The sequence below is a fragment of the Trematosphaeria pertusa genome (assembly GCF_010094035.1).
Source record: "Trematosphaeria pertusa strain CBS 122368 unplaced genomic scaffold BU26scaffold_1, whole genome shotgun sequence".
Taxonomy (NCBI): domain Eukaryota; kingdom Fungi; phylum Ascomycota; class Dothideomycetes; order Pleosporales; family Trematosphaeriaceae; genus Trematosphaeria; species Trematosphaeria pertusa.
The window spans coordinates 4,189,693-4,212,063 of record NW_022987212.1 but is presented as its reverse complement, the minus strand read 5'-3'; the positions used below and the strand labels follow the sequence as shown (position 1 = coordinate 4,212,063).

Below are 22,371 nucleotides of genomic sequence, written 5' to 3'. Positions count from 1 at the left end.
GGTGTGCCACTGTGGCCTGCCGTCGCAGCGAGACGCCAGGAAAGTGTGCGGGGCTAGCACTATCTTGGGTTAGGCGTCGCAGGCTGCACGTGATATTTCCCCGCCTCCGGCTTTGTCGCGTGCTTGGCACTGGCAGGCAGGCCCTTTGATACATTTCAACTTCAACACCAACTCCTGGTCCGCATCCATTTCAGTCCATTTCCTCTGCACCTTTTGCGCACACGAGCTATGGAATCCTCCGAAGCATCGGCACCGAAACTGTTCGCTCGCGACATCGCCGCTTATAGCGATACGGAACTTGATCGGTATCTGGCAGAGAACGGAAGGTGAGGGCGAGTCCTCTTGCATGGCATCGCCCTCCTACCGGCTTGCTAACCCAAGGTGCAGGATCGTCGAGGTTGAGGATCCAGAGAACTTCCCGGACGATTTCATTCAGAGATTAAGGTAATCGCCTTCCCAGCCTATTCGTCCACCGTCTTCTAATAACAATGGGCAGAGACCGGACACGCCGCATGAGCGAAACAGCCGAGTCCCACCCTATCGATCTTGATCAAGTTGCCGCCCTACTTCAGGACGTATCCGCCGACCGAGAGCGATCGCGCCGATCGCCGTCCTCTGCAACAACTGAACCACCTTTGACCGAGGGTGAACAATATGTCGAGGATCTGCGACGCCAGACAGGGTACTATAAGATGCTTGTTGACGATGGCGGCCGTCCTTCACATCCGCTGAGTCGGCTTGAAGATATTGTCAAGGATCCTGGAGAATACCGCGAGATCCTGTCATTTTGGCAGGAAAAGGCACAGCACACCATCGAGCTTCTGCCGGGTGAATGGAAGGTGTTTGAAACCCAATTGTGGAGATGGAAAGATTTCCAGAGTCTGCAACGATTCGCGAGGGGCCAAAGAGGCTACGATTATTGGCGAAGCCTTTGGGACGAGGAACGTAAGATGAGGAGTTTCGAGTCCCCCGGGAGGTCAGACCCGGGAATCTCTGAAGAGCGGTGGGAACACCACTGGCAGCTGTATCAGAAATATGACAACTATGTACGGCTCGGCACATCGTACATGCCATGGCAACGATTCATCAGGCGCAAGGGGCAAACAATAGGCCAGCAGGGCTTTCCGGAGTATACCGAAGCGCTGAAAGAACGACTGGAGAGGCATGGATTCACGCGGCTATTCCAGCTTGACGAGGATGCCGCCCGGCAGGACAAGATAACAACCTGGATCGAATATCTTGGCTACGAGTACTGGTGGTACGACTACTATATAGGTATTACTAGGAGTCACCAGAAACGGCACGACAATGCTTGGAAGAAGCTCGTTGACTCGGAGGTGCTAAGGCCTGGGGAGACGGAGGAAGTCGTATGCAATATCGATACCACCTTTCAGGACGCGGGTGAAAAGGAGATAGCTAAGAAAGCTATGCAATCTGCGAAGTTAGCTGTGTCCTCGGCGGAGACAACTATAGCCAAAGGGCAGTCCAAACTCTCCCCACAGACACTTCAACAACGGCTGTTAGCAGCGCGATCTAAGTTGGAGACGACACAGGCTAAATACGAGTCGCTTAAGAGACGCAGTGATTGCATTACCGAATTCATTCAGCGGACAGAGGATTACCGGATTACCAAGAAGAATGCAAAGCACCATGACGTGCTGCTGCGATGGATGCTTCAGCAAATTCCCTTGATTGAGGCCGAGCTGAATCCATCGAACGAATGTGGCTCGGACAAGAGCGGTAGAAAGAACGTGCTTAAACGCAACCGCAATCGATCAGAAGAGCTCCATGAAAATTCCCAAGAGCAGAGCCGCGGTGAAGGTGTGAGCGGGCCCAACCCGGACCAACTTGCACCCGCTGTTGTCAGTTTCCAAGAGCAACCCTCTAAGCGGCCAAGGCGCACCGCGAGTCTCTCAAACAACGCAGTATCTAATCCAGGAGATCCAAATTTAACCAAGGGAACACCTGCACCAAAGAGAGAACGCAAACCTCGGAAGGGGAATAGGCAAGCTTCTTCAGATCAGTCGCGAACATCTAAACCTTTACGCCGCAGTGTCAGGATCGCGGAAAGAGCAGCGAGATTGGATGCCGCAATTACAGCCACTACGCTAGCACAGACACCGACACCTTCGCTATCAACACTGTCAAGAAAGCGCAAAGGGAAGCGAGCCCGCACTGAAATGGCTAGTCAACGTCGCACGTCGAAGCCGCAGGGTACATCGAAGAGGGGCCGAACCTATTCATGAGGACAGCACTATATCTACTATCGTCCTTGATATGATTCGGGTTGCTTTCCTCGGCTTCAGGACCGTTTCGGAAGAGAGGCAACGAATCTCAGCGAGCACAACTTCGCCAGTCTTTGTGACCGACGGGGTGCCACAAAATAGGCCTTGGAGCTTCAATACTGACGTACACGTGACTCTAGGTCCCCTTGTATTATCAAAACTATTGAAGATCATGCGCACACGGTTAGAAAAGCCAGCTTGGCGCAGTTCTTCAAGTCCAAGCAGGTTCTCCATCTCCAGAGTTAGCTGTAGAGCTAGAAGCGGACAGCGAAAATGAAAGGGATTTGCGAAGACAGCTTGGAAGCGAACAGGGTTCCAGATAAGCAGGCGGAAATTTTCTACTTCAAATTATCCCAGATTTTGCGTTAGCAGCTGAATAGAATTCACTCATCTGAATGCCTAAGTTAGATGTAACTGTTGTAAAGAGGTCGGTTTTGTCTCCCCCGTGGCCCATTTCTGAGCCACACCCACATCTCGCTAAGAGAACTCTATCCCACGCCTTCCATGCCACGCTTATTATTCTAATGCTATAAGGTACCCGTTAAGCAACTGCTCAATGTTATATATGTAGGTCTGCTGTAGGAACAGCAAAATACGAACTATTCCTGGATATTAGGTATATAACCAACATCTGCCAGAACTTTGCAAGTTACTAGGTTCTTCTTTCCTTTAGGATAGTGCAAACTGTCCTCCATACTATTTAACCAGACGGGAAGTCCTGACACCACCGCAAGCGACATACAGAGAAGCCCAAGAGCGAGCGTCGAAGGCCGGACAAACCATACTAGCAATAGCTCGACTAGCACCAAGAGCATCCGGCATCTCTCAACGAGCGTCAACCACACAATACTCTATACCGACCACCGCTACGCATACTTGTTCAAAATGTCCCCAACAACCCGAATATTATCCGTCCAAAAGTTCTGCATCTTATCCTTGGGCACGTCTTTCGGTCTCCATTCAGATTTCATGAACAGGCCGAACCTGAACCACTCACTTTGGTCCCGCTGCTTCCGGTCAGGGATAGTTGCCCAGAAAGCTTCGCGGAGTTCATCAGCGTCTTCGTACTCCGGTCCAAACCCATTGGGAGCAGGCTTATGGAAGAGCATCTCAATAGTTCGGTGAAGCGATGCATATGGTGCGCTAGCTACGAATTCCCAATCAATGACCGCTTGTATCTCGGGGTTTGTCTCACTGGACACAATGATGTTATGAGGACCCATGTCCACGTGCATGGCGGTGTTATTACTTCGCGCGTTGGGGATTCTTTTGGGGGTGAGGATGGGAGTAGTACGTCATGGTTGGGAGGAGAGTGGAGCGATATGCGACCGCGCAGCATGGCGGGAAAAACAGAAGAGCAGTTAAACAACTCCGAAACGATCTCAGGCAGGGAACTTACATTGCGTTGATGTTGGTGAGATAGATGTTTGATGCGATAATGTGAAGGGCGTGGGAGGACTAATCGGGAATAAGATACAAGATCTTCGGGTAGGGTTCTAAGAGCCGAAGGTGCCGAAAATGCGGAGAGGTTGCGTCTTGCGATAGGTAGGGAATTCTCCGGATCTAAGGGCTCGCCATGCAAGGAAGATTTGACTCACCGGATTATACGTCCCATTGTACGCGCCCGTGGAGACCGACGGGTAGCTGTTGTCGATTCTATCTGGAGAATTCCACTCCGTGAGGGTGTGCGAACTATATGGTGCAGATCCTGTCATCGCTGATGGATAATAAGTGAGCCCGTCAGCAACTCCAAATGAGTTGTCTGATTCCCTCTCTCTCTCTCTCTCTCTCTCTTTTCGAGAGTGTTGAGTGTTGACGCTTGAGATTAGGGCGCCGCTGGGCTTCTCTCCGTCGAACGCCCATGTCGCTCTAAGCTTAGGTGACTATTAGAATTATGTGCACTGCAACTGTCCCAATGGGAGGATCTTGTGCTGCCCTGTGTTTGCTGCGAAGGAGTGAAGTCCGAGCGGGTGATTTGGAATCACCAACATGACAATCCTTCGGAGAACGCTCGGAGTGTCAGCAAGAGGGTTGAGCCGGAGACCATGGACATGCGTGGGGAGGAGAGTGCGAGCAGCGTTGAAGGAAGCTTTAGCGCTCTATAAACTTGAGCGAGAGATCCTATATTTGTCTAATAGAGCTAGTGCGCAGACTCTTTTCTTGTAAGTTGGCGATGCAGGGCCACTGCCTCCTGAACTTGAGCGCAGGGGCGCAGAGCTCTGGCCTCAAGAAGGACGCTGAGACTGCTGTGTTGCTTTTCTCCGGGTGGAAAGGGTCGAGAAGCGAATGAAGGGCAGCGAAAAAGTTTGCTGATAGTAGCTTCCACCCTATACGCCATCAGCGAAAGCTACGGCCAGACAAGACGAGCCAAAGTCATGGTGAGAAAGCTTACACGCACCTTCTTCCCCATTCAGTAGATTTCACGTTTGGATCCTGTTTGGAAAAAGCGACTCTATAGGCTACGCTACGCTAGACGCATAGTAAAGGCCGGCGTACCCAGACAGTCCCTACACTAAAATGTCAGCTAACGGCCACTCTCCGCACCTTCATAACGCCGTCCATCTCCACCCCGTCAAACCTCCATCCGCGGGAAATCAAGCATCTCAACAGGTACCCTCAACAAACCGCGCTACCGACGTCACCCTAACCGAGCGGACCGCAACCACATATCTCGCATATCAGATCCAATCTCAAGCATTTCCGCGCCGCTGTTTCAGCATCCCTTAGCACGCTTCTAAACCCCAGGTTGCAACCCCCTACCGGAGGACGGCGAGTCTAGTCTAGCCCATCAGCGGAAAATTCCGCGAAGATTTGGCCGTTGGGCCGGGGAGGTACGGTGCTTGCAAAGTGTGACGGCGTCGTGCCTCAATGTACCGGGCGCGGCGTTCGACGGAGCATGCTCCGGTGATGATCAGTCGACTGCTTCACCATGGGGCGGCTGTCGGGCTTGGCTGGAGAAGCTAAAGAGGCGCGTAAATTAATGCCGCCGCTCGGTGGTGAGGGATTGGGTTGGGTTGGGGCCTTTCTTCGGCGTTCCGGCGTAATGCTAGTGTGAGGCGTGATGCGTCGGTATGGACTTCGGCATGTACCGTGTACCGGGGCCGGGGACTCTAGGACAAGTGAAGCGACATGGCGATACTAGAGATGGATGGTCTTAGTGGAGATTGCGACTACGGTGGATATTCGGTGGTATAGGGATCGAGAGACAGATTGGGTATCGGCCGGATTTATTTTCTCCAAGCGAGATTTGTCCCTCGAGGTGTGTTTAAGCATTCTCTTTTATGTCGGTCGTGAGCACGCCGGCGTGTCCACACGCTGCATACCACTTTTCCTCGAACAGGTTCGTGGAACGCTCAGGTCCGGGTCGGAGGCGCTGTCTGGCGTGTTCCACTACAGTTGTGCCCAATTGGATGAGGCCCGACGCAGTAACGCGGCTGCACGTGGGGCACACGTTATTCCTGCAACGCGAGCCCTGCATGTCTCTAAAATCTCCGATGATCTGGGGAAGACGGCGGAGAATGCCAAGATTGCCGGATTCCGCTCAGCCCTGCCAAGATATCGTTCTCATGGCCAGGGTTTGTAAAGCGACTCGGTTGGAAAGATGCGAATACGTGGGCACATTTTAGAGAACAGGTGATGCGCGGTGGTATAGACAGGATTGACCAAAGAACGAACGAGCAGACTTCAACTGGAAGAATACTTGGCCCAGTAGCACTTGGATGCAGTGCAATTTTCAACAAGCTCAGCATAAGGCGGTCGTAGAAGCCATGAGATAGTCTACCGTATTTGCGTCGACCATTTCCCATCGCCCATCGCGACTAGGTCTTGAGGATCCCAGGGCGCTGGATCCTTTAGTTTGGGCGATAGTATGGCTCCAAAGCCCGCTAGCTATATCTTCGGACGCCCCGAGCTCTAGCCAGAGCCCAGAAATGGGGATCATGACGGAGAATGCGAAATGTCGCACTCAGCACCAGAGCAATCACCGTGTGCTCGCTCGAGCCCTGTGAAGCCTTGTCCTTGGGCATTTGCTAGTAGGGCACCATAGCCGGACAGGCTCGTAGGTTCGGTGCTAACGGGTGGTGGGGAAGCGAAGTGTACCAAGATTGCACAGGAGCTAGCCCGGTGAGACGAGAATGCTGAAACGGAATTCCCATGACACGACGGAGCCCTCGATATGCTTTTTGGCCGTTGCTGGGTCGAAATCGGAGGAGGGAGGGGAGAGGACGAATGGGGACCATCGTCAACCCTGCATAGACTGGATGGAAGGCCCGGCCAGGAGTCGCTATCGCCCTACTATAACTGAACCGAGAGTATTCACTAATGCGCTCCGGTGACTTCGTAAATTCAAAACAAGCGATCCGACTATGCTGACCTCGTTAGCGGATCGTACCAAACACTGGCGGGATGATGTCTCATTGCATAGGTGAGGGGATCCTTCTACGAAAGGCGATCCATTTTTGAAGCGGTGGTTCGTGTTCCGAAGTGTCTCTGCTAGAATGGAGGATTTTGCATGTTGATCTCTGGCGGGCGCAGGCATCCACGCGCGTTGGCGAGCGGACTCATAGTGCAATATGCAGAGACTCGGAAGCTCACGAGCTTCATTAAGACGGGTCCACGATGCCGTCGCCGGACTGGGTTGCGATTTTCCAGGAGACGCCGGGGTTGCAGGCACTTAAATTGACGTCTTATGCGATGGATGACCGTCTTGACCGGGGAAATAGTTAGGATAGGAGCGCTATGCGCGTGGATGACAGTCTGCAAGCGCTGGAAGCTAGATTGGTGGTGTGGCACGGTCGGTCGTACGGAGAGTGGAAATAGACATGCCAAGTGCTGACGGCGTAGAACAGTAGGTAGGGGAGGCACGTGCGGAAACGTGGTGCTGCAGGAGTGACATGCTGGCTTCAAACGTGGTCGTATTGACACAACCCTCTTAATAAAAGAATCAGCAGCAGATACCGCAATCGATGTGGAGTGCAGGCATGCAGGCTGCGCATACCAGAATACGAAAGTCGGTCCCTGAAACCCATCAACCGATATCAATCTCCCACCGAAGGGGTTGGAGATAGCGGAGGTATGGGGGGTTCGCAAAGATGGGGGTTTCTCGCGGGCCCCTGGTCGCGCCTATAAACGCCGCAATCGTATGCATGTATGCACATGCGAGCATGCAGCGATTGATATCTCCTTTGGGAAGGTGTCAGAAGACGATGTTTGGAGCATCTGTTCGATAGCACTTCTGTTCGGCGGCGTATTTTTAGGGTGGACCGCGCCCGCCCACCGTTGCCGCTGGCTGCTGCCACACCATCGCAGCTAGCGACGGCGGAGGCGCATCTCCTGCTATTTCGATTATGCTCAAAGTGCCGCACGGGGCGGCAGGTTGCGCAAATGAAGCCCCGGGCCGAGGCCAAGGGCGGTCATGGCCCGCACGCCGCAGCCTCGCTCGGGAGCCCGGGAGGGGAACGTCGCGGAAAGCCTGATCGCGAATCGCTGGCCGCCCCCTGGCGAGGCGTTGTTGAAGAACAAAAACTTCCTGATGCGTGATCAACAATCTTGGTTCTCGTGGAGCCTTGTGAGATGCGGATCGATCGGAGGCCCACGTTTCGCGTGCAGCTGGTCATTTAGCCAGAATGCGCGGCGCAGGCCCGGTCCCAGGCCGGGACCCCAAGGATTGCTGCTGCTGGAGCCTCATTTATGGAAATTGTCTGCTGGAGCCGCGATGGCTCAACACCGAGGACCCGGAATCCCCAGGGAGCCAGTACCGAGTCGTCACCACCAGCGGGTTTAGCTCGCGCTGCAGGGACATGGCCGCGTCGCGTCGAGCTGCCAGCTGCGCGCTGTGATGACAGCAGAGCAGCTTCGCGGACGGCGGACGCTGGGGGGAACGTGGGATATGGTGGCCCATTGGACATCGCGCGGTCGATTGGAGAGGAAAAAGAAAGCGGCGTCGTGTCGATGGCGCGCCAGTGGCAGATGCAAGGAGAGGGCGCTAGCAGGACGCCCATCTGTCGCAGGAGCTCCTCGGACTGCCTCTGCAGCTCGTGAGGACGGACTGCCATGTGTGGTCGCTGGAGAGCCGAGGGCCAGTGTTGACATTCACCCTTCGCCGACGACCAGTGACCTCGCACGCATCAGGCGGTGCCCACGTGCAACTGCGCTCGTTGAGGACGCCCAGCAGTCCCACTGACTGCGCGAACGTCATGCATGCACGACTCCTAAGCCACTCCGCCGGGTCGAACTGTCTCCACGCATTAACCAACCGACGCCCATCACGTACGACAATCGCGGCCGGCCAGTGACATCGAGTGACAGCTGCTGTGTAACGCGGCGCCTACTTTGCGGAAGATTGGCCATGCAGCGCGATTCACATCCGCCATGACGTTTGCCAGTTGTGAAATGAAGCTGTGGCTTTTCAGGGCCCCGGTAGCGAGATGAGCGCGTGTGGAGAAGGACTGCGTTTCGCAGCCATCTGTCGCAGCATCATGCACTGACGGCGCGCCGTGTTTCCATCGGCCGCATCCCTGCGCCGTCGATGATGGATGATGGCACCATCCGACGGCGCGCGCTGCGAAGAATGCGATCAGCTCTTGCGACGTTCCTGGCGCCAACGTCACCACTGCCCTCCAGCGCACTGCCGTCATTCGTGCGTTTTTCTCCGCGCTGCCAGCCTGGCCGCCCCAGCGTCGAGCCCGTCGGCACTGCGTCCAGCATGAAATTCCTCCATCCACCGGGGCGCCGTCATCTCAAATTGGTCAACACCTGGGCACTCTTGTGGAGAGCGTCGAGGGCCCCTGCTGCGGGCTTGCCTCCCCCCGTCACCGTTCGCGCGCACAGAGCATGTCTAAATTAACATCCACCATCGCGCGGTCGGCCCAGCTGCCGCCTGGATGCTGGATGCTGGCTAGGCGGCCCCTTACAGACGACGGTTGCGGGAGCTGCGCGAGTATGGGGGTTCGCGAGGGCGCGCGAAGCTCCAGCAATCGCCGTGCCACGCCCACGCCCACGCCGCTCTCCCCTCGCGGCTGCGCTACCGCAACAAGCTGGCCGCTCGCCTGGTGACAGCCAGGCCAAGCATCGACGGTGCGTAAAAAGACCTCCGAGGGTCCCACTGGCCTGCGTGCACGGCCGTGGCCTGTGCACACTCCCTTCATCCATCCCGCACATCAGTTGGCTCCAGCGCCCACCGCCAACAGTGCAGGGTTGGCCTCAACCTCCTGCCAGACCGGCGCAAGATCGTCCTCTGGAGGCCAAGCCGCCAGGATGCCTGCTCAATCTTGTGGTGAATGGGCGCACCAACGCGACTGGCCTAGCGTGTGGTGGTGGTTTGCCCTTCGCCACTTTTAATCATCCAGACACTCAGCCAAACAGCTGCTCGCAAAATTTCATTTTTGTCCCTAATTCTTTTCGTCATCTGCATGCTTTGCTTTTGGCACCTGTCATCTTGCTGATTGCGAATGCGCCTCCTCCGGTTCCGAATGGTGGTGGGCGCCGCGTGTGTACCCAGACAGTGAAAAGGTACGGTGCTCCACTGCCTCACTGCCCCCTCTTTGGCCCTCACCATCGCTGGTCCCGGGACCACGCCATTGTCTGGCCCTAGCTGTCGGATTCTACCTGCAGAATCGAGCGCCTAAGATCCCACGGCATGGTTGATCGCCCGTAACCGTCCCCGCCAGTGACTTCCCGACTACAGACAAGATCTGGTCGTGCGGGCTCCAACGTTTGGGAAACTCCCGCGCCTGACAGCCTAGGTATGTGGACTGCCGTTCTTTCATATGCCGTTGCGCGGCCACTTCCTAGCGTCAACCTTCCCATGCTAATATTCTCAGGACCCTTCAATGCGCTCTGTGGCATCGTGTGGTCGTACTCGAGAAGCGCGAGAGCTCTGCGCCGCCTATGGCTGTCGGGGTGGAGCGCCGTGCGAAGAAAGTTGCTTCTAGGTTAGATCAAGCGTTGCTTTTGCAACCTGTCAGTAACGCAATGTCCTATAATCCTTTGACCCAAACCACTGGAGTCGGCTTGTCTGCACCAACTACTTCTATCCACACCTCCGAGGACCGTCACGAATATAACCATACCCTACCCGCCCAGGCTGCTCTTCCCTCGCCACAGCAGCCGGCCCACAAGAAGAGACGGCCCTCCAAAGACAAGACGACGACAGCGATTCGACGATCTTCCTCAACGCCGCATATGCGCAATCTGGCTCTTGGGACTACTGGCGAGCTGTCGCCGACGAGCGACAAGCGGCGCAACAAGCTCGGGTACCATCGAACTTCGGTCGCATGTGGTAAGCAAGACGCTGAAGAGGCGTGGTCGCAAGAGCAAGTCACTGACGTGGGAAACCACAGGCCACTGTCGACGAAGGAAGATTCGATGCCTCGTTGCCAACGACGAGCCCACAGGTCGCTGCGCAAACTGCATTCGACTGAAGAAGGAATGCAACTTCTATCCTGTTGACCAGAACCCCGAGAACCCGCGCCCCCAAACTGGCGCAATCAAGGATGTGAACCCAGGCGCGTCAGCGTCTGCTACCTCTTCTCCCCGGCACCCTCCGTCCATGTCCGGGGAGAAAATAGACGAGTTCCGTCCGCCGTTCAATGGACCAGTCTCTGGGAACCCAGTGTCGAGATACGGCGTACCTGGCGACCCAGAAGTCGAACCCCACCATGTTCCACCTTCGAGTGGTGGTAAGTATGCGAAACATGCAAATTGCAAATTGTGTGCTAATGGTCCCAGTGCCGATGCAACAGCAACCTCCCTACGGTTATCCTCATGCAATCGACACGCAATGGCCACCTGCCCCGGGCTTTCTACCTTCCACTTCTGTCGCGGAAAGCCCCTCTTCCTCCAGCGGGTACTGGCGGCCATCTCCCTCCACCGCGAATTCGACTTACGGCAGTGAATCGAATGTCTCCGGTGGACATACCCCGGCTACCATGAGCACCTCCTCTACGATGTCCTATGGAGGGCAACCGGATAGTCATAACTGGGGAGCACCGGGCTTCCAGCCTCCTACGAGATCCATGTCTTATGGGAATATCGAAGGGATTCCCCAGCAGTATTCAAATCCCGGGCTTGGCATCCAGCAGCACGACTATCCTCGCCGGACTTCACCGTATCCCTACCCGTCGACGATAGACACGAGTCCTTCGACACTACGTTCGAGCTCGATAGGAGGCCATACGTCGGCACCTCTTTCAGCGCCAATCCTTCCGAACCAACAGTACAGCTACCCAACACCCTGGAACCCATACGGAGGCGGTCCGGCTCCAGCTCCAGCTCCTGGCCATGAAATGCCTGCGCCAAGTCGTTCGATGAGTGGGCAGTGGTATCACGAGCCAGGGCAATTGGACCAGGTGCAGGAAGAAGGCGGACCTCCGATATCATACAGTCATCATGGCATCCAGCAGTTCTACTCTGGGCCATAGCGTCGAAACTTCACTTTTCCATCTGCGGCTTATTCTGGACGGCATTTCACCATTCGACACTTCATTCATCGGAGTTTATAGAGCGCTTCGGCGGGTTTTGTTTGCGACTTTCACCACGGTTTCTAGGGCAAAAGGACGGACTTCAGGATGGATTTTCTACGAGGCATATGGCGGATTGGGTAATGGACCATGGATCAGAAAAGTAATGGACCGGTCACGGAGGGACGGGGAGGGCGCCTTCACGTCGGACGCGACAGCGATCGATAATTCCTCGACCGGAACGTCTCGTAGCAGAGAGAGAACGGCACCTTCCAATTCCCCTCCCCATTTGCCATTTGCCCGACCTCACCGCTCGCGATTCGAGCTCGTAATGACCGCATATTCGATTTCCGCGGCATATACTTCCTCTCATTTACCTCGGAACACGCATGTACGAATAGAGCTGCGACCGCTTCCGAGGTCAGGCATTCGGTTGTTTTATCTGCGCTTGTAAGATAGATGACGATCATCCATCGTGTAAAGCGAGCGAATTTAGCATTTGCGAACAGGCATTCTCCAGACACGTTACGCGTGTGCTCCAGGGAATTCTTCGATTTTTAGGTGCGCGTCGCGCTCCCCAGAAGCAATATCGTATCAGCGCGTCCCCACGAAAAAAGTACCTCCGACACGCGCGCTGTCTCATTCCTCGTCTAGGTTCCCCCATGCTAATTATCTCAAATACTCCACACAGCTTGTACCGCACGACAAGACCGTAAGCGACTCGCTCGAAATTAGCAGGACTACATGTCAGCAACAAGATTCTCATGCTGCTTCTACCACCACCACCACCGGACACCTCCGAAATCGTTCGCTGTTGTTGGGCAGCAATAAGTCGCGCGTTAAATGTTGAGCCATGTCAACCCAACGCGCGCTTAGTAGACGGGGCTCTTTCTGATAGCAGGCTAGTGTCTCGTACTACGAACGCGACCACCGTGAAGGCGACCTTCTGGAACTGCGACGTCGTGCATGCAAAGGCCATGCAAGCGCAATCCTCCATGCACGACAGCGAAAACAGACACTGCGCTATGCATCGAATACTGCATAGAAGTCCTTGAATACGAGCGACCGCATACATATACCTAAGATATCTATTTACAATAGCCGTACGATTCCAACAAGGCCTGGCCAGACGGAAGAAGCGCTCACTGTGCCACAGCGCCCCAACCTTCCTCTTTTACTCAAAACCCATACAAGGCCAGTAGTACTGTAGCACAAAGCTCCGCCGGACTTAGCTAAAGTCCTCAACTCCGCCCTACTGTTACACTAACGGTCAGACGCCCGCCCTCGGCATTTGTCCTCGTTTGTTATTCATAGATAGACAGGTGGGTGTGGCTCCACCGTTTAAAAAAATCTTTAAAACCATAATTCTTCCCGCATCCCTGCAAGACAACTGCGCTGGCAAAACCTTATTCCCAGCGACCATTCGACCGGGACGACGCTCCGTAGGCTCCGCAAGGAGAAATGTGCAAGGTTTCTCGGCTACGGTGCGCGGCCGCCGTTCGGGAAGAGCAGGAAAGATGCGCTGATCGGCCTCGGCTAGTGGGTGAGGGGAAATTGGGGAAATGCGGTTTTTCGTATCGAGGCTATGTACGAAGGAATGCCGAATGCGGATCCGAAGAAGAAGCACCAAGGATTATGTTTGCATAACGAAGAGGGAATTTTTTTTTCTTGTTGGGATAAAGTTTGAAAATTGGAAAGGGTGAGGGTTTGAAGATTTCCTTGCGACTACTACTACGATGGACGGTCCCCGGGTTCCCTAGGGAGGCAGGAAGACGGAGCATCTTTTGGGATTTCCAACGTCCGGGTCTTGGTGTGGGGCGCCGAGGCGCTAGCGATGGCGGGGTGAAAGTCAGGGACGACGCGTCGCTGTTTTGCAGGAGAGACTAATTTGTCCAGGGCAAGTGTGCAGATGGGCTATCGTACGACATTTTACTTTCTGCTCTGCTGTTGTGCGACGATGCTGTCATGGAGGAGTGCGAGTTAGGATCTGAGGAGGAAGAAGCCAACAGATGGTTGTTCATCGGCGCTAACTTGTATAGGTAAAGCCGGGCTAGTCGCTGCACTAGCGGATCTGCTGCTCGATCCAGTATGTCACCCATTTATCTTCTTAACTCCCAGCGCCTTTTCTCCTACTACGCCACGCATCTGCCTTTTCAGATGGTACCTTCCTCTTCACTCCTAGGCCCCCGGTACGTCATCTCTCACGCCAGCTCATCCCAACGCCAGGCCATCGGGCCCCATACACACGGCCATTCCAACATTCACGGGGCATTTGCTTCAAGAGAGGACCTGCTTCTTATGGGGAGCAACTCCGGAACACAGCTCACATGCTCGACATCTCATTACGGAGTTCTCCATGGGCACGAGTTTCGACCAAGCGGAAACGCCGCGTACGTGTCATACGAAACGCTCCTTTACACGACCGACCTGTGTCGTAGTATCCAATACTGTACCTGGAGCTTCAGCTTTGCACATGTGAGCTTCAGCGTCTTTCACAACAGCATTTTCCATTTTCGTGCGTATGCACTCGGACTGGCCGGTTTTCTCAAGCTTCGGAATCGATTCGAGATGAGGAAGGTCGCTCGTATTGGTTTATGCCAATTCGTGCCAGTTGGTTTAAGGGGCCTTGGGCCTTGGGTGCGAGGCGATTCTTTTACCTAGCTTTTGCGAATGTCGGTCCGACATAGACCACCGTTGTAGCGGTAAGGCGACAAGCTAACTCGATAGGACTCAACGCTTTGCAGACCAGGCCTCGGAGGGCGAGGCCCTACTTTCTTCCATCTTCCAGGCATGCATACAACTTCTAGTCTTGGCGCCTAATATACTGATACCGTTGCGTGCTGAGCCGAGCGCGTACGTCATGCCGGGCGCAGATACGGTTCCAGAGCCACGAAGCCTTGCAAGCCAGCTCCGAAAATAACAAGGCCTTGGCTCGGAGAATTTCCAGTGAAGCTGCCGTGAAGCTGACCGGACCGGCTTACCAACGTCGATGCCGCTTCGATCGTCCGGTCTTCCGGCTTCTATTCGCTCAATAGCCCACCCTCTACACTCGCTAATGTACTACTAGCCATATTAACCAATTATCCGGCGGCTATCAAACTCCTTGGGAGCTAAAAGCGCAAACCCGGCGGTCAGGATCGACAGAAGCCTCCCTCTCAAGCGACGGATAGGACAAAGTCCCTTAATTCCACCCTGCCAAGACAAGCTAACCTCCAGTCTGGATATTCATCTCGCCCCCTACTCTTCTTCGAGCCTCCACACAGTCCCCGCTAGCGAGGCGAGATAGCTAGGAATTAGAAGCAGCCCCCGTCGATGATAAGACTTACACCCAAGCAGGTAAGCGTGACCACACGTGCGTGCATAGACCGCAACTTATCTAGGTTATACCCGCTATGCAGGTACTAGACTACTTACTTAGGTACTGTACTGAGTAATCGCTCGGCTGAAGAACTCCGCTCAAGTACCCACTCACTACTCTCAACTCAACCTCGATCATCAATTCCCCCTCATCCTCATCACCAACGCCTCCCTCATCGAGACGCTCTGAAACCGCGCGTGCTAAAGTACCATAACCCCCGGACCTGTCTGGATCTGAATCTGAACCACATCCACCCAAGGCGCGAGAGAGTTATTACACGCCGATCGAACGTATGCATGCACAAACCCCTCGGAAATAACAAACTCGGTCCCTCTTTCCCCATCGATAATCGAAACCCTATCGAGGCATTAGTCTGCGGGAAACCCACTTGCTGTGGGGTAATAAAAGCTTGCGGGACGCACAACGCAAGGGGAGGTCGGGGTCGGAGCGAAGCAGTGAGTGAGTGGTACGCTTGCGTTGACTTCCGCCACCTACTGCTAGTTGCATATCGCTGGTCAACGTCAATCTTCCTAGTGCGAACGGCTTTATCCGAAACTGGGCGTTTCAGCTTGGGCGATCTGTACATAGGGGGAAATTTTTTTCAGAGGAAGGCGGGTTTGCAGCTTTTGTTGATGTGTGGGTAGCTTCGTGCATGCGGCATTCTGCGCCTCTCTGGAAAGCCTACCTACTAACGTGGTAAGTCATTCATAAATCATATTCGTTCGTTCTCTCTTTCATCGCTGGGAAGCCGAATGGCGTTGGAAACACAACTTAGCACTCCAGCGCTCTGGGCTAACTCGACAACAGAGTCCACCTAAGGACCCTCTTCTCCCAGCGCATTCTGTGCCGGTTCCCATGAAGTGCGCAGCGTGCTTCTTACATAATTTCTACTACTAGTAAACATGTTAGGTTTTGCGGTTGAGAATGGTCTAGAATCTGGAAGTATTGATCTGGACTAAGGCGGCAAGCACAAACGGCAAGAGGGAGCAGCGCGGTGTATGACTTCAGGGTGGGTTAGGGTTATCATGCCCTGGCTAGTACGGGACGGATGGGCTAGGGCTTCGATAGTAATTGTTCCTTTCGTGCCTCTACCATCTGCTCAAAGGGAGTCTCCACCTCAGTGTTACAAGCCGCGGGCTGAGATAGCGGAAATGGTTGCTGGACTAAGAGTCCAGTCCTGCTAGGCTATTCCAATTTACCTTGATAGCGGGTTTTGTCCTCCTCCCGAGATAGTCACCTAGTACAACCGCAAGCCTATCTCCCTGCCCATCCCGTATATTTGGTAAGACGAGGTCTCGCCTTTCATAGCCTCACATCTACACCCCCACCCACTCTTCTCATCCACTCTTCTCGTTCCTCCCCGTGAGCTTCGCCCATCCACGTATCCCCCATCTTCTCTGCACTTCTGCGGTGCTGTGGATCTCATCGGTCCGTTCTTTCCGCAACGTGGGCTTCGACGTCACCCACCACTCCCTCTACCCGACCACGTCAGGGTTCGAACATCCTCCGGTGCAAGCACCTTCCAACCATGGATGCATATCAGAGCTCCTCGACCCCTTCGTCCGAGAAGGGAGGTCGACGTACTGGGGTTCAGTGTCAGCAGACGCCTTGCATTGCACACCTCGTTCCCCACACAGATTACAGCAAGAATCCGGATTTGCAAACGTGTAGAGGTGCATTTTCAGAGCCACGCCGGGTTCGACTCCCGGCTCGACGACCAGGCAGCGCGTGGCGGAGCGCGCGGGCCTTATCCCGAGACTTAGTGTGGTACTGCGCCTCCGGCTAACCAGTCCTAAGCCTACGTCCTGCGATGTGCTTCCTCGGCGGGGTGGAGGCAGATAAGCGTCGGGAGAGGGCCTGGACGGACCGGAGCGAAGGAATGCGCGGGAGAATGCTCAGTGGCTGAGGGAGGGCTGGGTGACGTAAGCTTGCACTAAGCATGCGAGCTCCTCAGAAGGAGAGGATAGCCGCCGGCAGAATGATTTCGGATTACGTACATAAGGTATTCGGGTTTAGTTGCTGATCGAACCGGTTGATCTGAGGGTGTTCACAAGAATCCTGACGACACGCCAGTGGCTAGGCGTAACATGCTCAAGCGCTTGCTCACGGATCCGGTATTGCTACGCGTGCGGATCCTCGCTGCTTCATCGCAGAATACGACACGCCTCAGATATGCGAACGGATCCGCCAGTCGATTGTTGAAGGAAAGAACGGGAAATGTCGCCTGGGCACTCGTAGGGCGACTCGACGAGCTTACGAGTCTCCGACCAGCGCGTATTACCCATCAAGGTGTCTCTTCATCCCCCCGTCCGCGCCGTTGCGATCGCTCACGCGTTTTCTCCTGCTCTTCTTCGGGCGGTGCCTGCTCTTGCGCAGTGGCTTTCTGCTGACGTCCTCCGCTAGCTGCTCGGCGCCCTTTCTCCAACGCACGAACCTGTTCCCCTAACTCTTTCTCCGTAATCTTCTTGTTCTCCGCCCGCACGTAGAGACGAATGTATTCATTGTATTGGGTCATGAGATTGTACGTCTTCTCTGCTCTCTGCGAGGCATCTTCTACCTGGTTGCGGAGGGCTTCCCAATCGTCGGTGGAGACCTGTATTGCTGCCGTCGGATGCGTGGAATCTCTTTGGTTGTTGGGGTCCTTCCGTTCTTCTTGTGCGGTAGCCGTAATGCCCGCCATTTCCTTCATTTTCCGCTTGCAAGTTGAACGTGAATCGCTCATCTCGTCCCGGAAGGCTCTCCACTCGTTGCGCAAAAAGCTATCATCCTGCATTCGCTGGTGTTTCCAGTCCAGCATCTGTTCACCGATCGTGCTGATGCTCTTTCGCAGCTCATCCAAAGTCGATGAAAGGAGAAGTAATTTTGATTCCAAAGCCTCGATGTCGGGCATACGAACCTGAATGCCCTGGTCCACACGTGGTGCTAGCTGTTTTGCCTCTTTTGCCGATATGCTCTCCAAAGAGCTCCTCTCAGTCTTTTCTTGCTGTGCGCCCTGCCCTAGTTTCTCTGTATCAAGTTGCGGCCGGAAGAGCCAAGTGCTATGGTTGTTCACTGTCTTCTGAACATCGTTGAGTCGCGTTGGCAGCTCGCGCCGCTCATCAGAAGACATCTGCACAGATGCATCGCACGTTTCATGACTGCAGTTCAGCCGCTGCAGTGGTTCCGGAAGCGCAGTCGTTCTCTCAAACGTTTGGATCGACTGCGACTTCAACATGACCGCCCTCAGCGCGGCTAACACTGGCTTCATCGGCTCTATAATTCTATCTCTTTCGGTGTCCGACCGCCCCCGGGATGCAATTTCCGTCAATCTGGTCTCCAGCCTTGCTACCGAATCTTCATGGGTGCCAAATTGCCCCGCAGGCTCGCGTGTCTCCTGCGCCACGGGAAACGGTTGACAGCGTTGCGCGTTAAGAGTATTTTGAATCTCATCGCGGAAAAGATGGAACCGCTCTTGTAGACCTTCCCGGGCGCTCGTCTCCTGCGAAAACTGCTTTTGAATATCCTCGATTTGAACTGCCAGCGACTGGCAGGCCTCGTCCCTCAGTTGCAGGGATTTCTCGAGCTGAGCACGATGTTGGAGTTGGGCATCATCTTCTGAACGCCATCTAGCGCATTCATGGGTTTGCGCCGTTTGGGAATCATCCAGCCGTCTCTCCAGGGCCTCCAGCTTCTTATGCAACGTCATCTGCAGCTCCCGTGATGCTTCGTCAACCGTTGTGCGGCGCCTCCGCTCCTCCTCGAGCAATTTCCGAAGCTTTGAATTCTGCTGAAGGGTTTCCTCCGGATCCCGTTCGAGTGGCTTGACGGTTGCTTCACTGCTTCGCGGTTGAGACGGCAGTCCATTGTCCCTTCTTTTAGCCGCAGAAGGTGAGTCGACTCGGTTTGCTAGGTATTGCGCGGCTAGCTGGGGTTTGTTTTCGAGGGCTCGTTTCTGCTGCTTCATGTATCGCTTCATATCGATTGGACCGTCCGTCTCTCGTTTCCGGTGTAGGCCTAGCCTGTCCCCCGGTGGACTAGCCATGCTTATGGCCTTCCGATAGCTGTGGCTAGGTTCCAGCGGCTTTCGCAGATGATGGAAATGGTGTCAGGGGACGGTGGTGGAATGATAGACAAAAAGTACACAGATGCCGCGGAACAGTACAGGCCAGGCTTGTGTGAGACAAGCCGAAAGCCTCAGTTCTTTGCGGATGATGCTAGTCAGCGACCACCAGTAGAGCGTGCAGCAGGAGCTGTTGCTGCGTGCAATTGGAGAGGGAGATACTGTATGCGTCTCGTCTCATGCGACGTCAGACGCGTTGGTGCACGGGCCTCTCGGCTATGCACTTGGCGATATCGATACCGTCTCACTCGGAACGTCCCCAATTGAAGCCTGAAGGTGTCAGAGATATCTGAGGGCGCAGCAACGTTTCATCAATGGCTCAAAAACGGTCCACGACTGCGCACTTCCTTAAGTCAGAAAAAGAAAATAGTTAGAAACCTCCTGCACAAGCAGAGAGCGGGGACATTCGTCTGGCCAGTGCATGTGGCCAGAGCACCCTCCATGCACTGGCTGGTGACACAGCAGCTGTGGATGTGACCTGTCACCGTCAAAGGTGCAGTGGGACGTTGAGCCATGTTTGCTTTTTCTGCAGCCACCAAGCCCCCACGAAAAGTGCTTTGCCTCATTGGGCGATAGCGTTCCCCGTTCTGTCTTTCGCGACATGGCCGTGTCTCCGCCATCAGCCACCCGTAAACCTGATCCTTGACTGCGCTCTTCGTTTGTGCCCGCCGGAAGTGTGGCCGCGTTCCCCGCGCAATGAATTCGCTGTCAGGCCGCCACTCTTCCGCTTCAAACGGCCCCAGGAGCTCTCCTCGCCCATGTTTCTGGCCTGGTCCTAGTCCTGGCCACCTCTGTGGGCCAGCAATAATGGCGTTCACACGTTGATTTGCGCAAGCCTTTTTATCGCCGCGACGGGTGTTGATAAGACCTCCTTCTCGCTTGCCATGTCTGCCAGCAAGCCGTTTGACTGGACGGCAGCCATTTACTTGCGCTCTTCCAGCAAGGCACCCCGCACCGAGCCGATTCTAATTCCCTCTTTGAGCGGCACCGTGCATTAATGCCGGCCCGCCAGCAGGCCAGGTCCCTGAAAGCGGGTCAGGATGGCGCTACTGATGCGGTGCACCGCGTCCCTCATCTTGGCACAGCGAAGATCGCGATGAGATCAACACACCGCGCCTGTCCTCTGCTCTTCGTGCATATTCTTCGGTCCACACGCTACTCTCTTCCATGATCAATCTATTGTCGACAGATAGGTTTTGGAGCAAGATACCCCAATCACTCCCTCCGCTCATTGCTGCGTTTCATCATGAGTCGTGCTCTTCCGCAGGACTTGTCTACCGATCACAGTCCTCCGCCCAAGAAACAGCAAGAACCCTTCTTCGAAACCCTTCGGGTAAAAAACAAACAACAAGCAGTCCAGGTACATAGGCAGGGGGAGGTTCAACGTATGCGATACCACGACGTCCCAGCCTACTGTTTGCTGTTTACTGACCATGATCCAGAATCAGAGAGACAACCGGCGGAAGCAGATTGCCGATCGACACCAGCATCTGCTTCCATCCGTCCTACACGAATAAATACCTCAACACCCACTCCGCCACTGACACCTCCTACGGAGATGGCCAGCGCTCCAAACAAGCTAATCTCCTCGCCACTAACTCACAGCCGAAAACGCAGACGATCTGATACCCTTGACAGTGATGTCACGAGCACAACGAGCCGGAAAAGGTCCACGCCACGGCGAAGAAGGACCACCCATATTCCCGTGTCCTCATTCATAGACAGAGACGCCCTTGCCGATGTCTTCGAGGGTGAACTGGAGCCAATACAAGAGCGTGTTGACAAGCTCGAAGCGCAGGGGAAGAACCAGGACGATACGCTTGAGACAGTCGTCCAACGTTCACAAGAGAACGCCGACGCAGTACAGCAGTTTCAGGCTTCCCAAGCAGGCTTGAAAGGAGTTGTAGACTCGCACACGGAATATGTTAATAATTTGGGACAAAAGTTAGAACAAAGGATAACCACCGATGCCGTCGAGAAGTTATTAGCCGCGGAGAGCAAGGCTACCGCAGAACGGCATGCTGCCTTGGAGACCCGGGTTGACGCGTCCGGCCTCCTGTTTGCCAACCTCACGGAAAGGATCACCTCCCATGCCGACCGAATTTCCGATATCACCCAGGAGTTGAGTACCAGACCCACGACACAAGAACTAGATGACCGGCTTGCCGAAGAAGGCGCTAGAACCGAAGGAACTATCAGGGATTTGGAGACAACATTCCGCACTGTCCTTTCCTCCCATGCGTCTCAGCTGTCCCGATTCCAAGCTGACTTGGGCCTGGCGCCGACGAAAGAGGAGCTCGAAGCACGTGTGTCCGCCGCGCTGGAGAACTTGAGGCAAGATGATCTGCAGAAGATTTCAGCGACGGTGGACGAGAAGACCAAAGCCGCAGAGGATGACATCAAGAATGTCAGGGACGAGTATTCGCAGTTGAGGACGACAGTCACTTCGCTTGAGAGTACATGCGCGACTGATAGAGATGCCGTGAAGACACAGATAGCGGACCTCGTCGCGGGACGTGATGACATGGAACAAAGTTATAACCAGGAGGTCCCCACGATCTGGAATGCCATCACCGAAGTCAAGTCCCGCGTCAAGAACTTGGAGAAGTCGGCGTCGGCCGCTGAAGCCAGCCATTCATCGCGGCTAGACTGCCCCGACAAACACACAATCTCGCTCTCGAATCACGTTCGGGATGTTGAAATGGAGCAAGGGAAGAAGATTGCAGAGCTGTTCGAAATCGTGAAGAAGGACAAGGAGACGCGGAGCGCAGAGATGGCTGAAAGCAAAAAGAAGCAGGAGGAGCAGGAGCAGGCCGTTAAAGACCTGAAGAAGGATCATGATGCTTTGAAGTGCGACCATGCTGCTCTGCAGGAAAGGCTGACTGGGAGCGAAAAGAAGCAACAAGAGCAGGAGCAAGCTATTGAGAGTCTAAACAAGGACATACTATCTTTGAAGGACGACAAGAATACTCTAGAAGAACGCCTAACTGGCGTTGAGAAGGAAAGAGAGGAACTCAAATCCGCTATCGCCGCGATGCACGCTCAGATCGACGACCTAATGTCAGACGCCGCCGAGACAGCTCTAAACTTCCAGTCCAATAACGCCACCGACGAAGAAGGCTACATTTCCCGTACCGTACTCTGCAAGCTTCTCCACTCCATGGGAGAGCG

The 22,371-nt window shown here is 54.7% G+C and overlaps 6 protein-coding genes across 6 annotated transcripts; 3 read left to right on the top strand and 3 right to left on the bottom strand.

Annotated features, from left to right (window-relative positions):
- The first annotated feature begins 159 nt into the window (after window positions 1-159).
- BU26DRAFT_546274 (uncharacterized protein) lies at window positions 160-2,685 on the top strand. The gene is made up of 3 exons (XM_033831829.1): window positions 160-326; window positions 388-444; window positions 497-2,685. The coding sequence occupies exons 1-3, from the start codon at window positions 229-231 to the stop codon at window positions 2,244-2,246; spliced, it is 1,905 nt and encodes a 634-aa protein (XP_033692135.1). The 5' UTR covers window positions 160-228; the 3' UTR covers window positions 2,247-2,685.
- A 466-nt stretch (window positions 2,686-3,151) lies between these two features.
- Window positions 3,152-3,699, bottom strand: BU26DRAFT_546273 (uncharacterized protein; the record flags this gene model as incomplete). Its single annotated transcript, XM_033831828.1, has 1 exon — window positions 3,152-3,699. Exon 1 carries the CDS (start codon window positions 3,518-3,520, stop codon window positions 3,152-3,154), a length of 369 nt encoding a protein of 122 aa, XP_033692134.1. The 5' UTR covers window positions 3,521-3,699.
- A 4,201-nt stretch (window positions 3,700-7,900) lies between these two features.
- Window positions 7,901-8,338, bottom strand: BU26DRAFT_558541 (uncharacterized protein; the record flags this gene model as incomplete). The annotated part of the gene is made up of 1 exon (XM_033832576.1): window positions 7,901-8,338. One exon carries the CDS (start codon window positions 8,336-8,338, stop codon window positions 7,901-7,903), a length of 438 nt encoding a protein of 145 aa, XP_033692133.1.
- A 1,424-nt stretch (window positions 8,339-9,762) lies between these two features.
- On the top strand, window positions 9,763-11,957 carry BU26DRAFT_36586 (uncharacterized protein). Its single transcript, XM_033822520.1, has 4 exons — window positions 9,763-10,027; window positions 10,106-10,563; window positions 10,625-10,963; window positions 11,013-11,957. Exons 2-4 carry the CDS (start codon window positions 10,173-10,175, stop codon window positions 11,702-11,704), a joined length of 1,422 nt encoding a protein of 473 aa, XP_033692132.1. The 5' UTR covers window positions 9,763-10,027; window positions 10,106-10,172; the 3' UTR covers window positions 11,705-11,957.
- Window positions 11,958-13,757: 1,800 nt separating this feature from the next.
- BU26DRAFT_36600 (uncharacterized protein) lies at window positions 13,758-14,808 on the top strand. The gene has a single exon (XM_033822522.1). The coding sequence runs from the start codon at window positions 13,832-13,834 to the stop codon at window positions 14,402-14,404; it is 573 nt and encodes a 190-aa protein (XP_033692131.1). The 5' UTR covers window positions 13,758-13,831; the 3' UTR covers window positions 14,405-14,808.
- A 2,132-nt stretch (window positions 14,809-16,940) lies between these two features.
- BU26DRAFT_36596 (uncharacterized protein) lies at window positions 16,941-19,335 on the bottom strand. The gene is made up of 2 exons (XM_033822521.1): window positions 17,099-19,335; window positions 16,941-17,014 (listed from the first exon to the last, which is right to left on the bottom strand). Exon 1 carries the CDS (start codon window positions 19,120-19,122, stop codon window positions 17,386-17,388), a length of 1,737 nt encoding a protein of 578 aa, XP_033692130.1. The 5' UTR covers window positions 19,123-19,335; the 3' UTR covers window positions 16,941-17,014; window positions 17,099-17,385.
- Window positions 19,336-22,371: the final 3,036 nt, after the last annotated feature.

Coding starts and splice junctions, on each gene's coding strand:
- BU26DRAFT_36600 (XM_033822522.1), top strand. CDS start 13,832: ATGTCACCCATTTATCTTCTTAACTCCCAGCGCCTTTTCTCCTACTAC.
- BU26DRAFT_546274 (XM_033831829.1), top strand. CDS start 229: ATGGAATCCTCCGAAGCATCGGCACCGAAACTGTTCGCTCGCGACATC. Junction 327..387: donor TATCTGGCAGAGAACGGAAG/GTGAGGGCGAGT, acceptor CCCAAGGTGCAG/GATCGTCGAGGTTGAGGATC. Junction 445..496: donor GATTTCATTCAGAGATTAAG/GTAATCGCCTTC, acceptor AACAATGGGCAG/AGACCGGACACGCCGCATGA.
- BU26DRAFT_36596 (XM_033822521.1), bottom strand. CDS start 19,122: ATGGCTAGTCCACCGGGGGACAGGCTAGGCCTACACCGGAAACGAGAG.
- BU26DRAFT_36586 (XM_033822520.1), top strand. CDS start 10,173: ATGGCTGTCGGGGTGGAGCGCCGTGCGAAGAAAGTTGCTTCTAGGTTA. Junction 10,564..10,624: donor TCGAACTTCGGTCGCATGTG/GTAAGCAAGACG, acceptor GGGAAACCACAG/GCCACTGTCGACGAAGGAAG. Junction 10,964..11,012: donor TGTTCCACCTTCGAGTGGTG/GTAAGTATGCGA, acceptor TAATGGTCCCAG/TGCCGATGCAACAGCAACCT.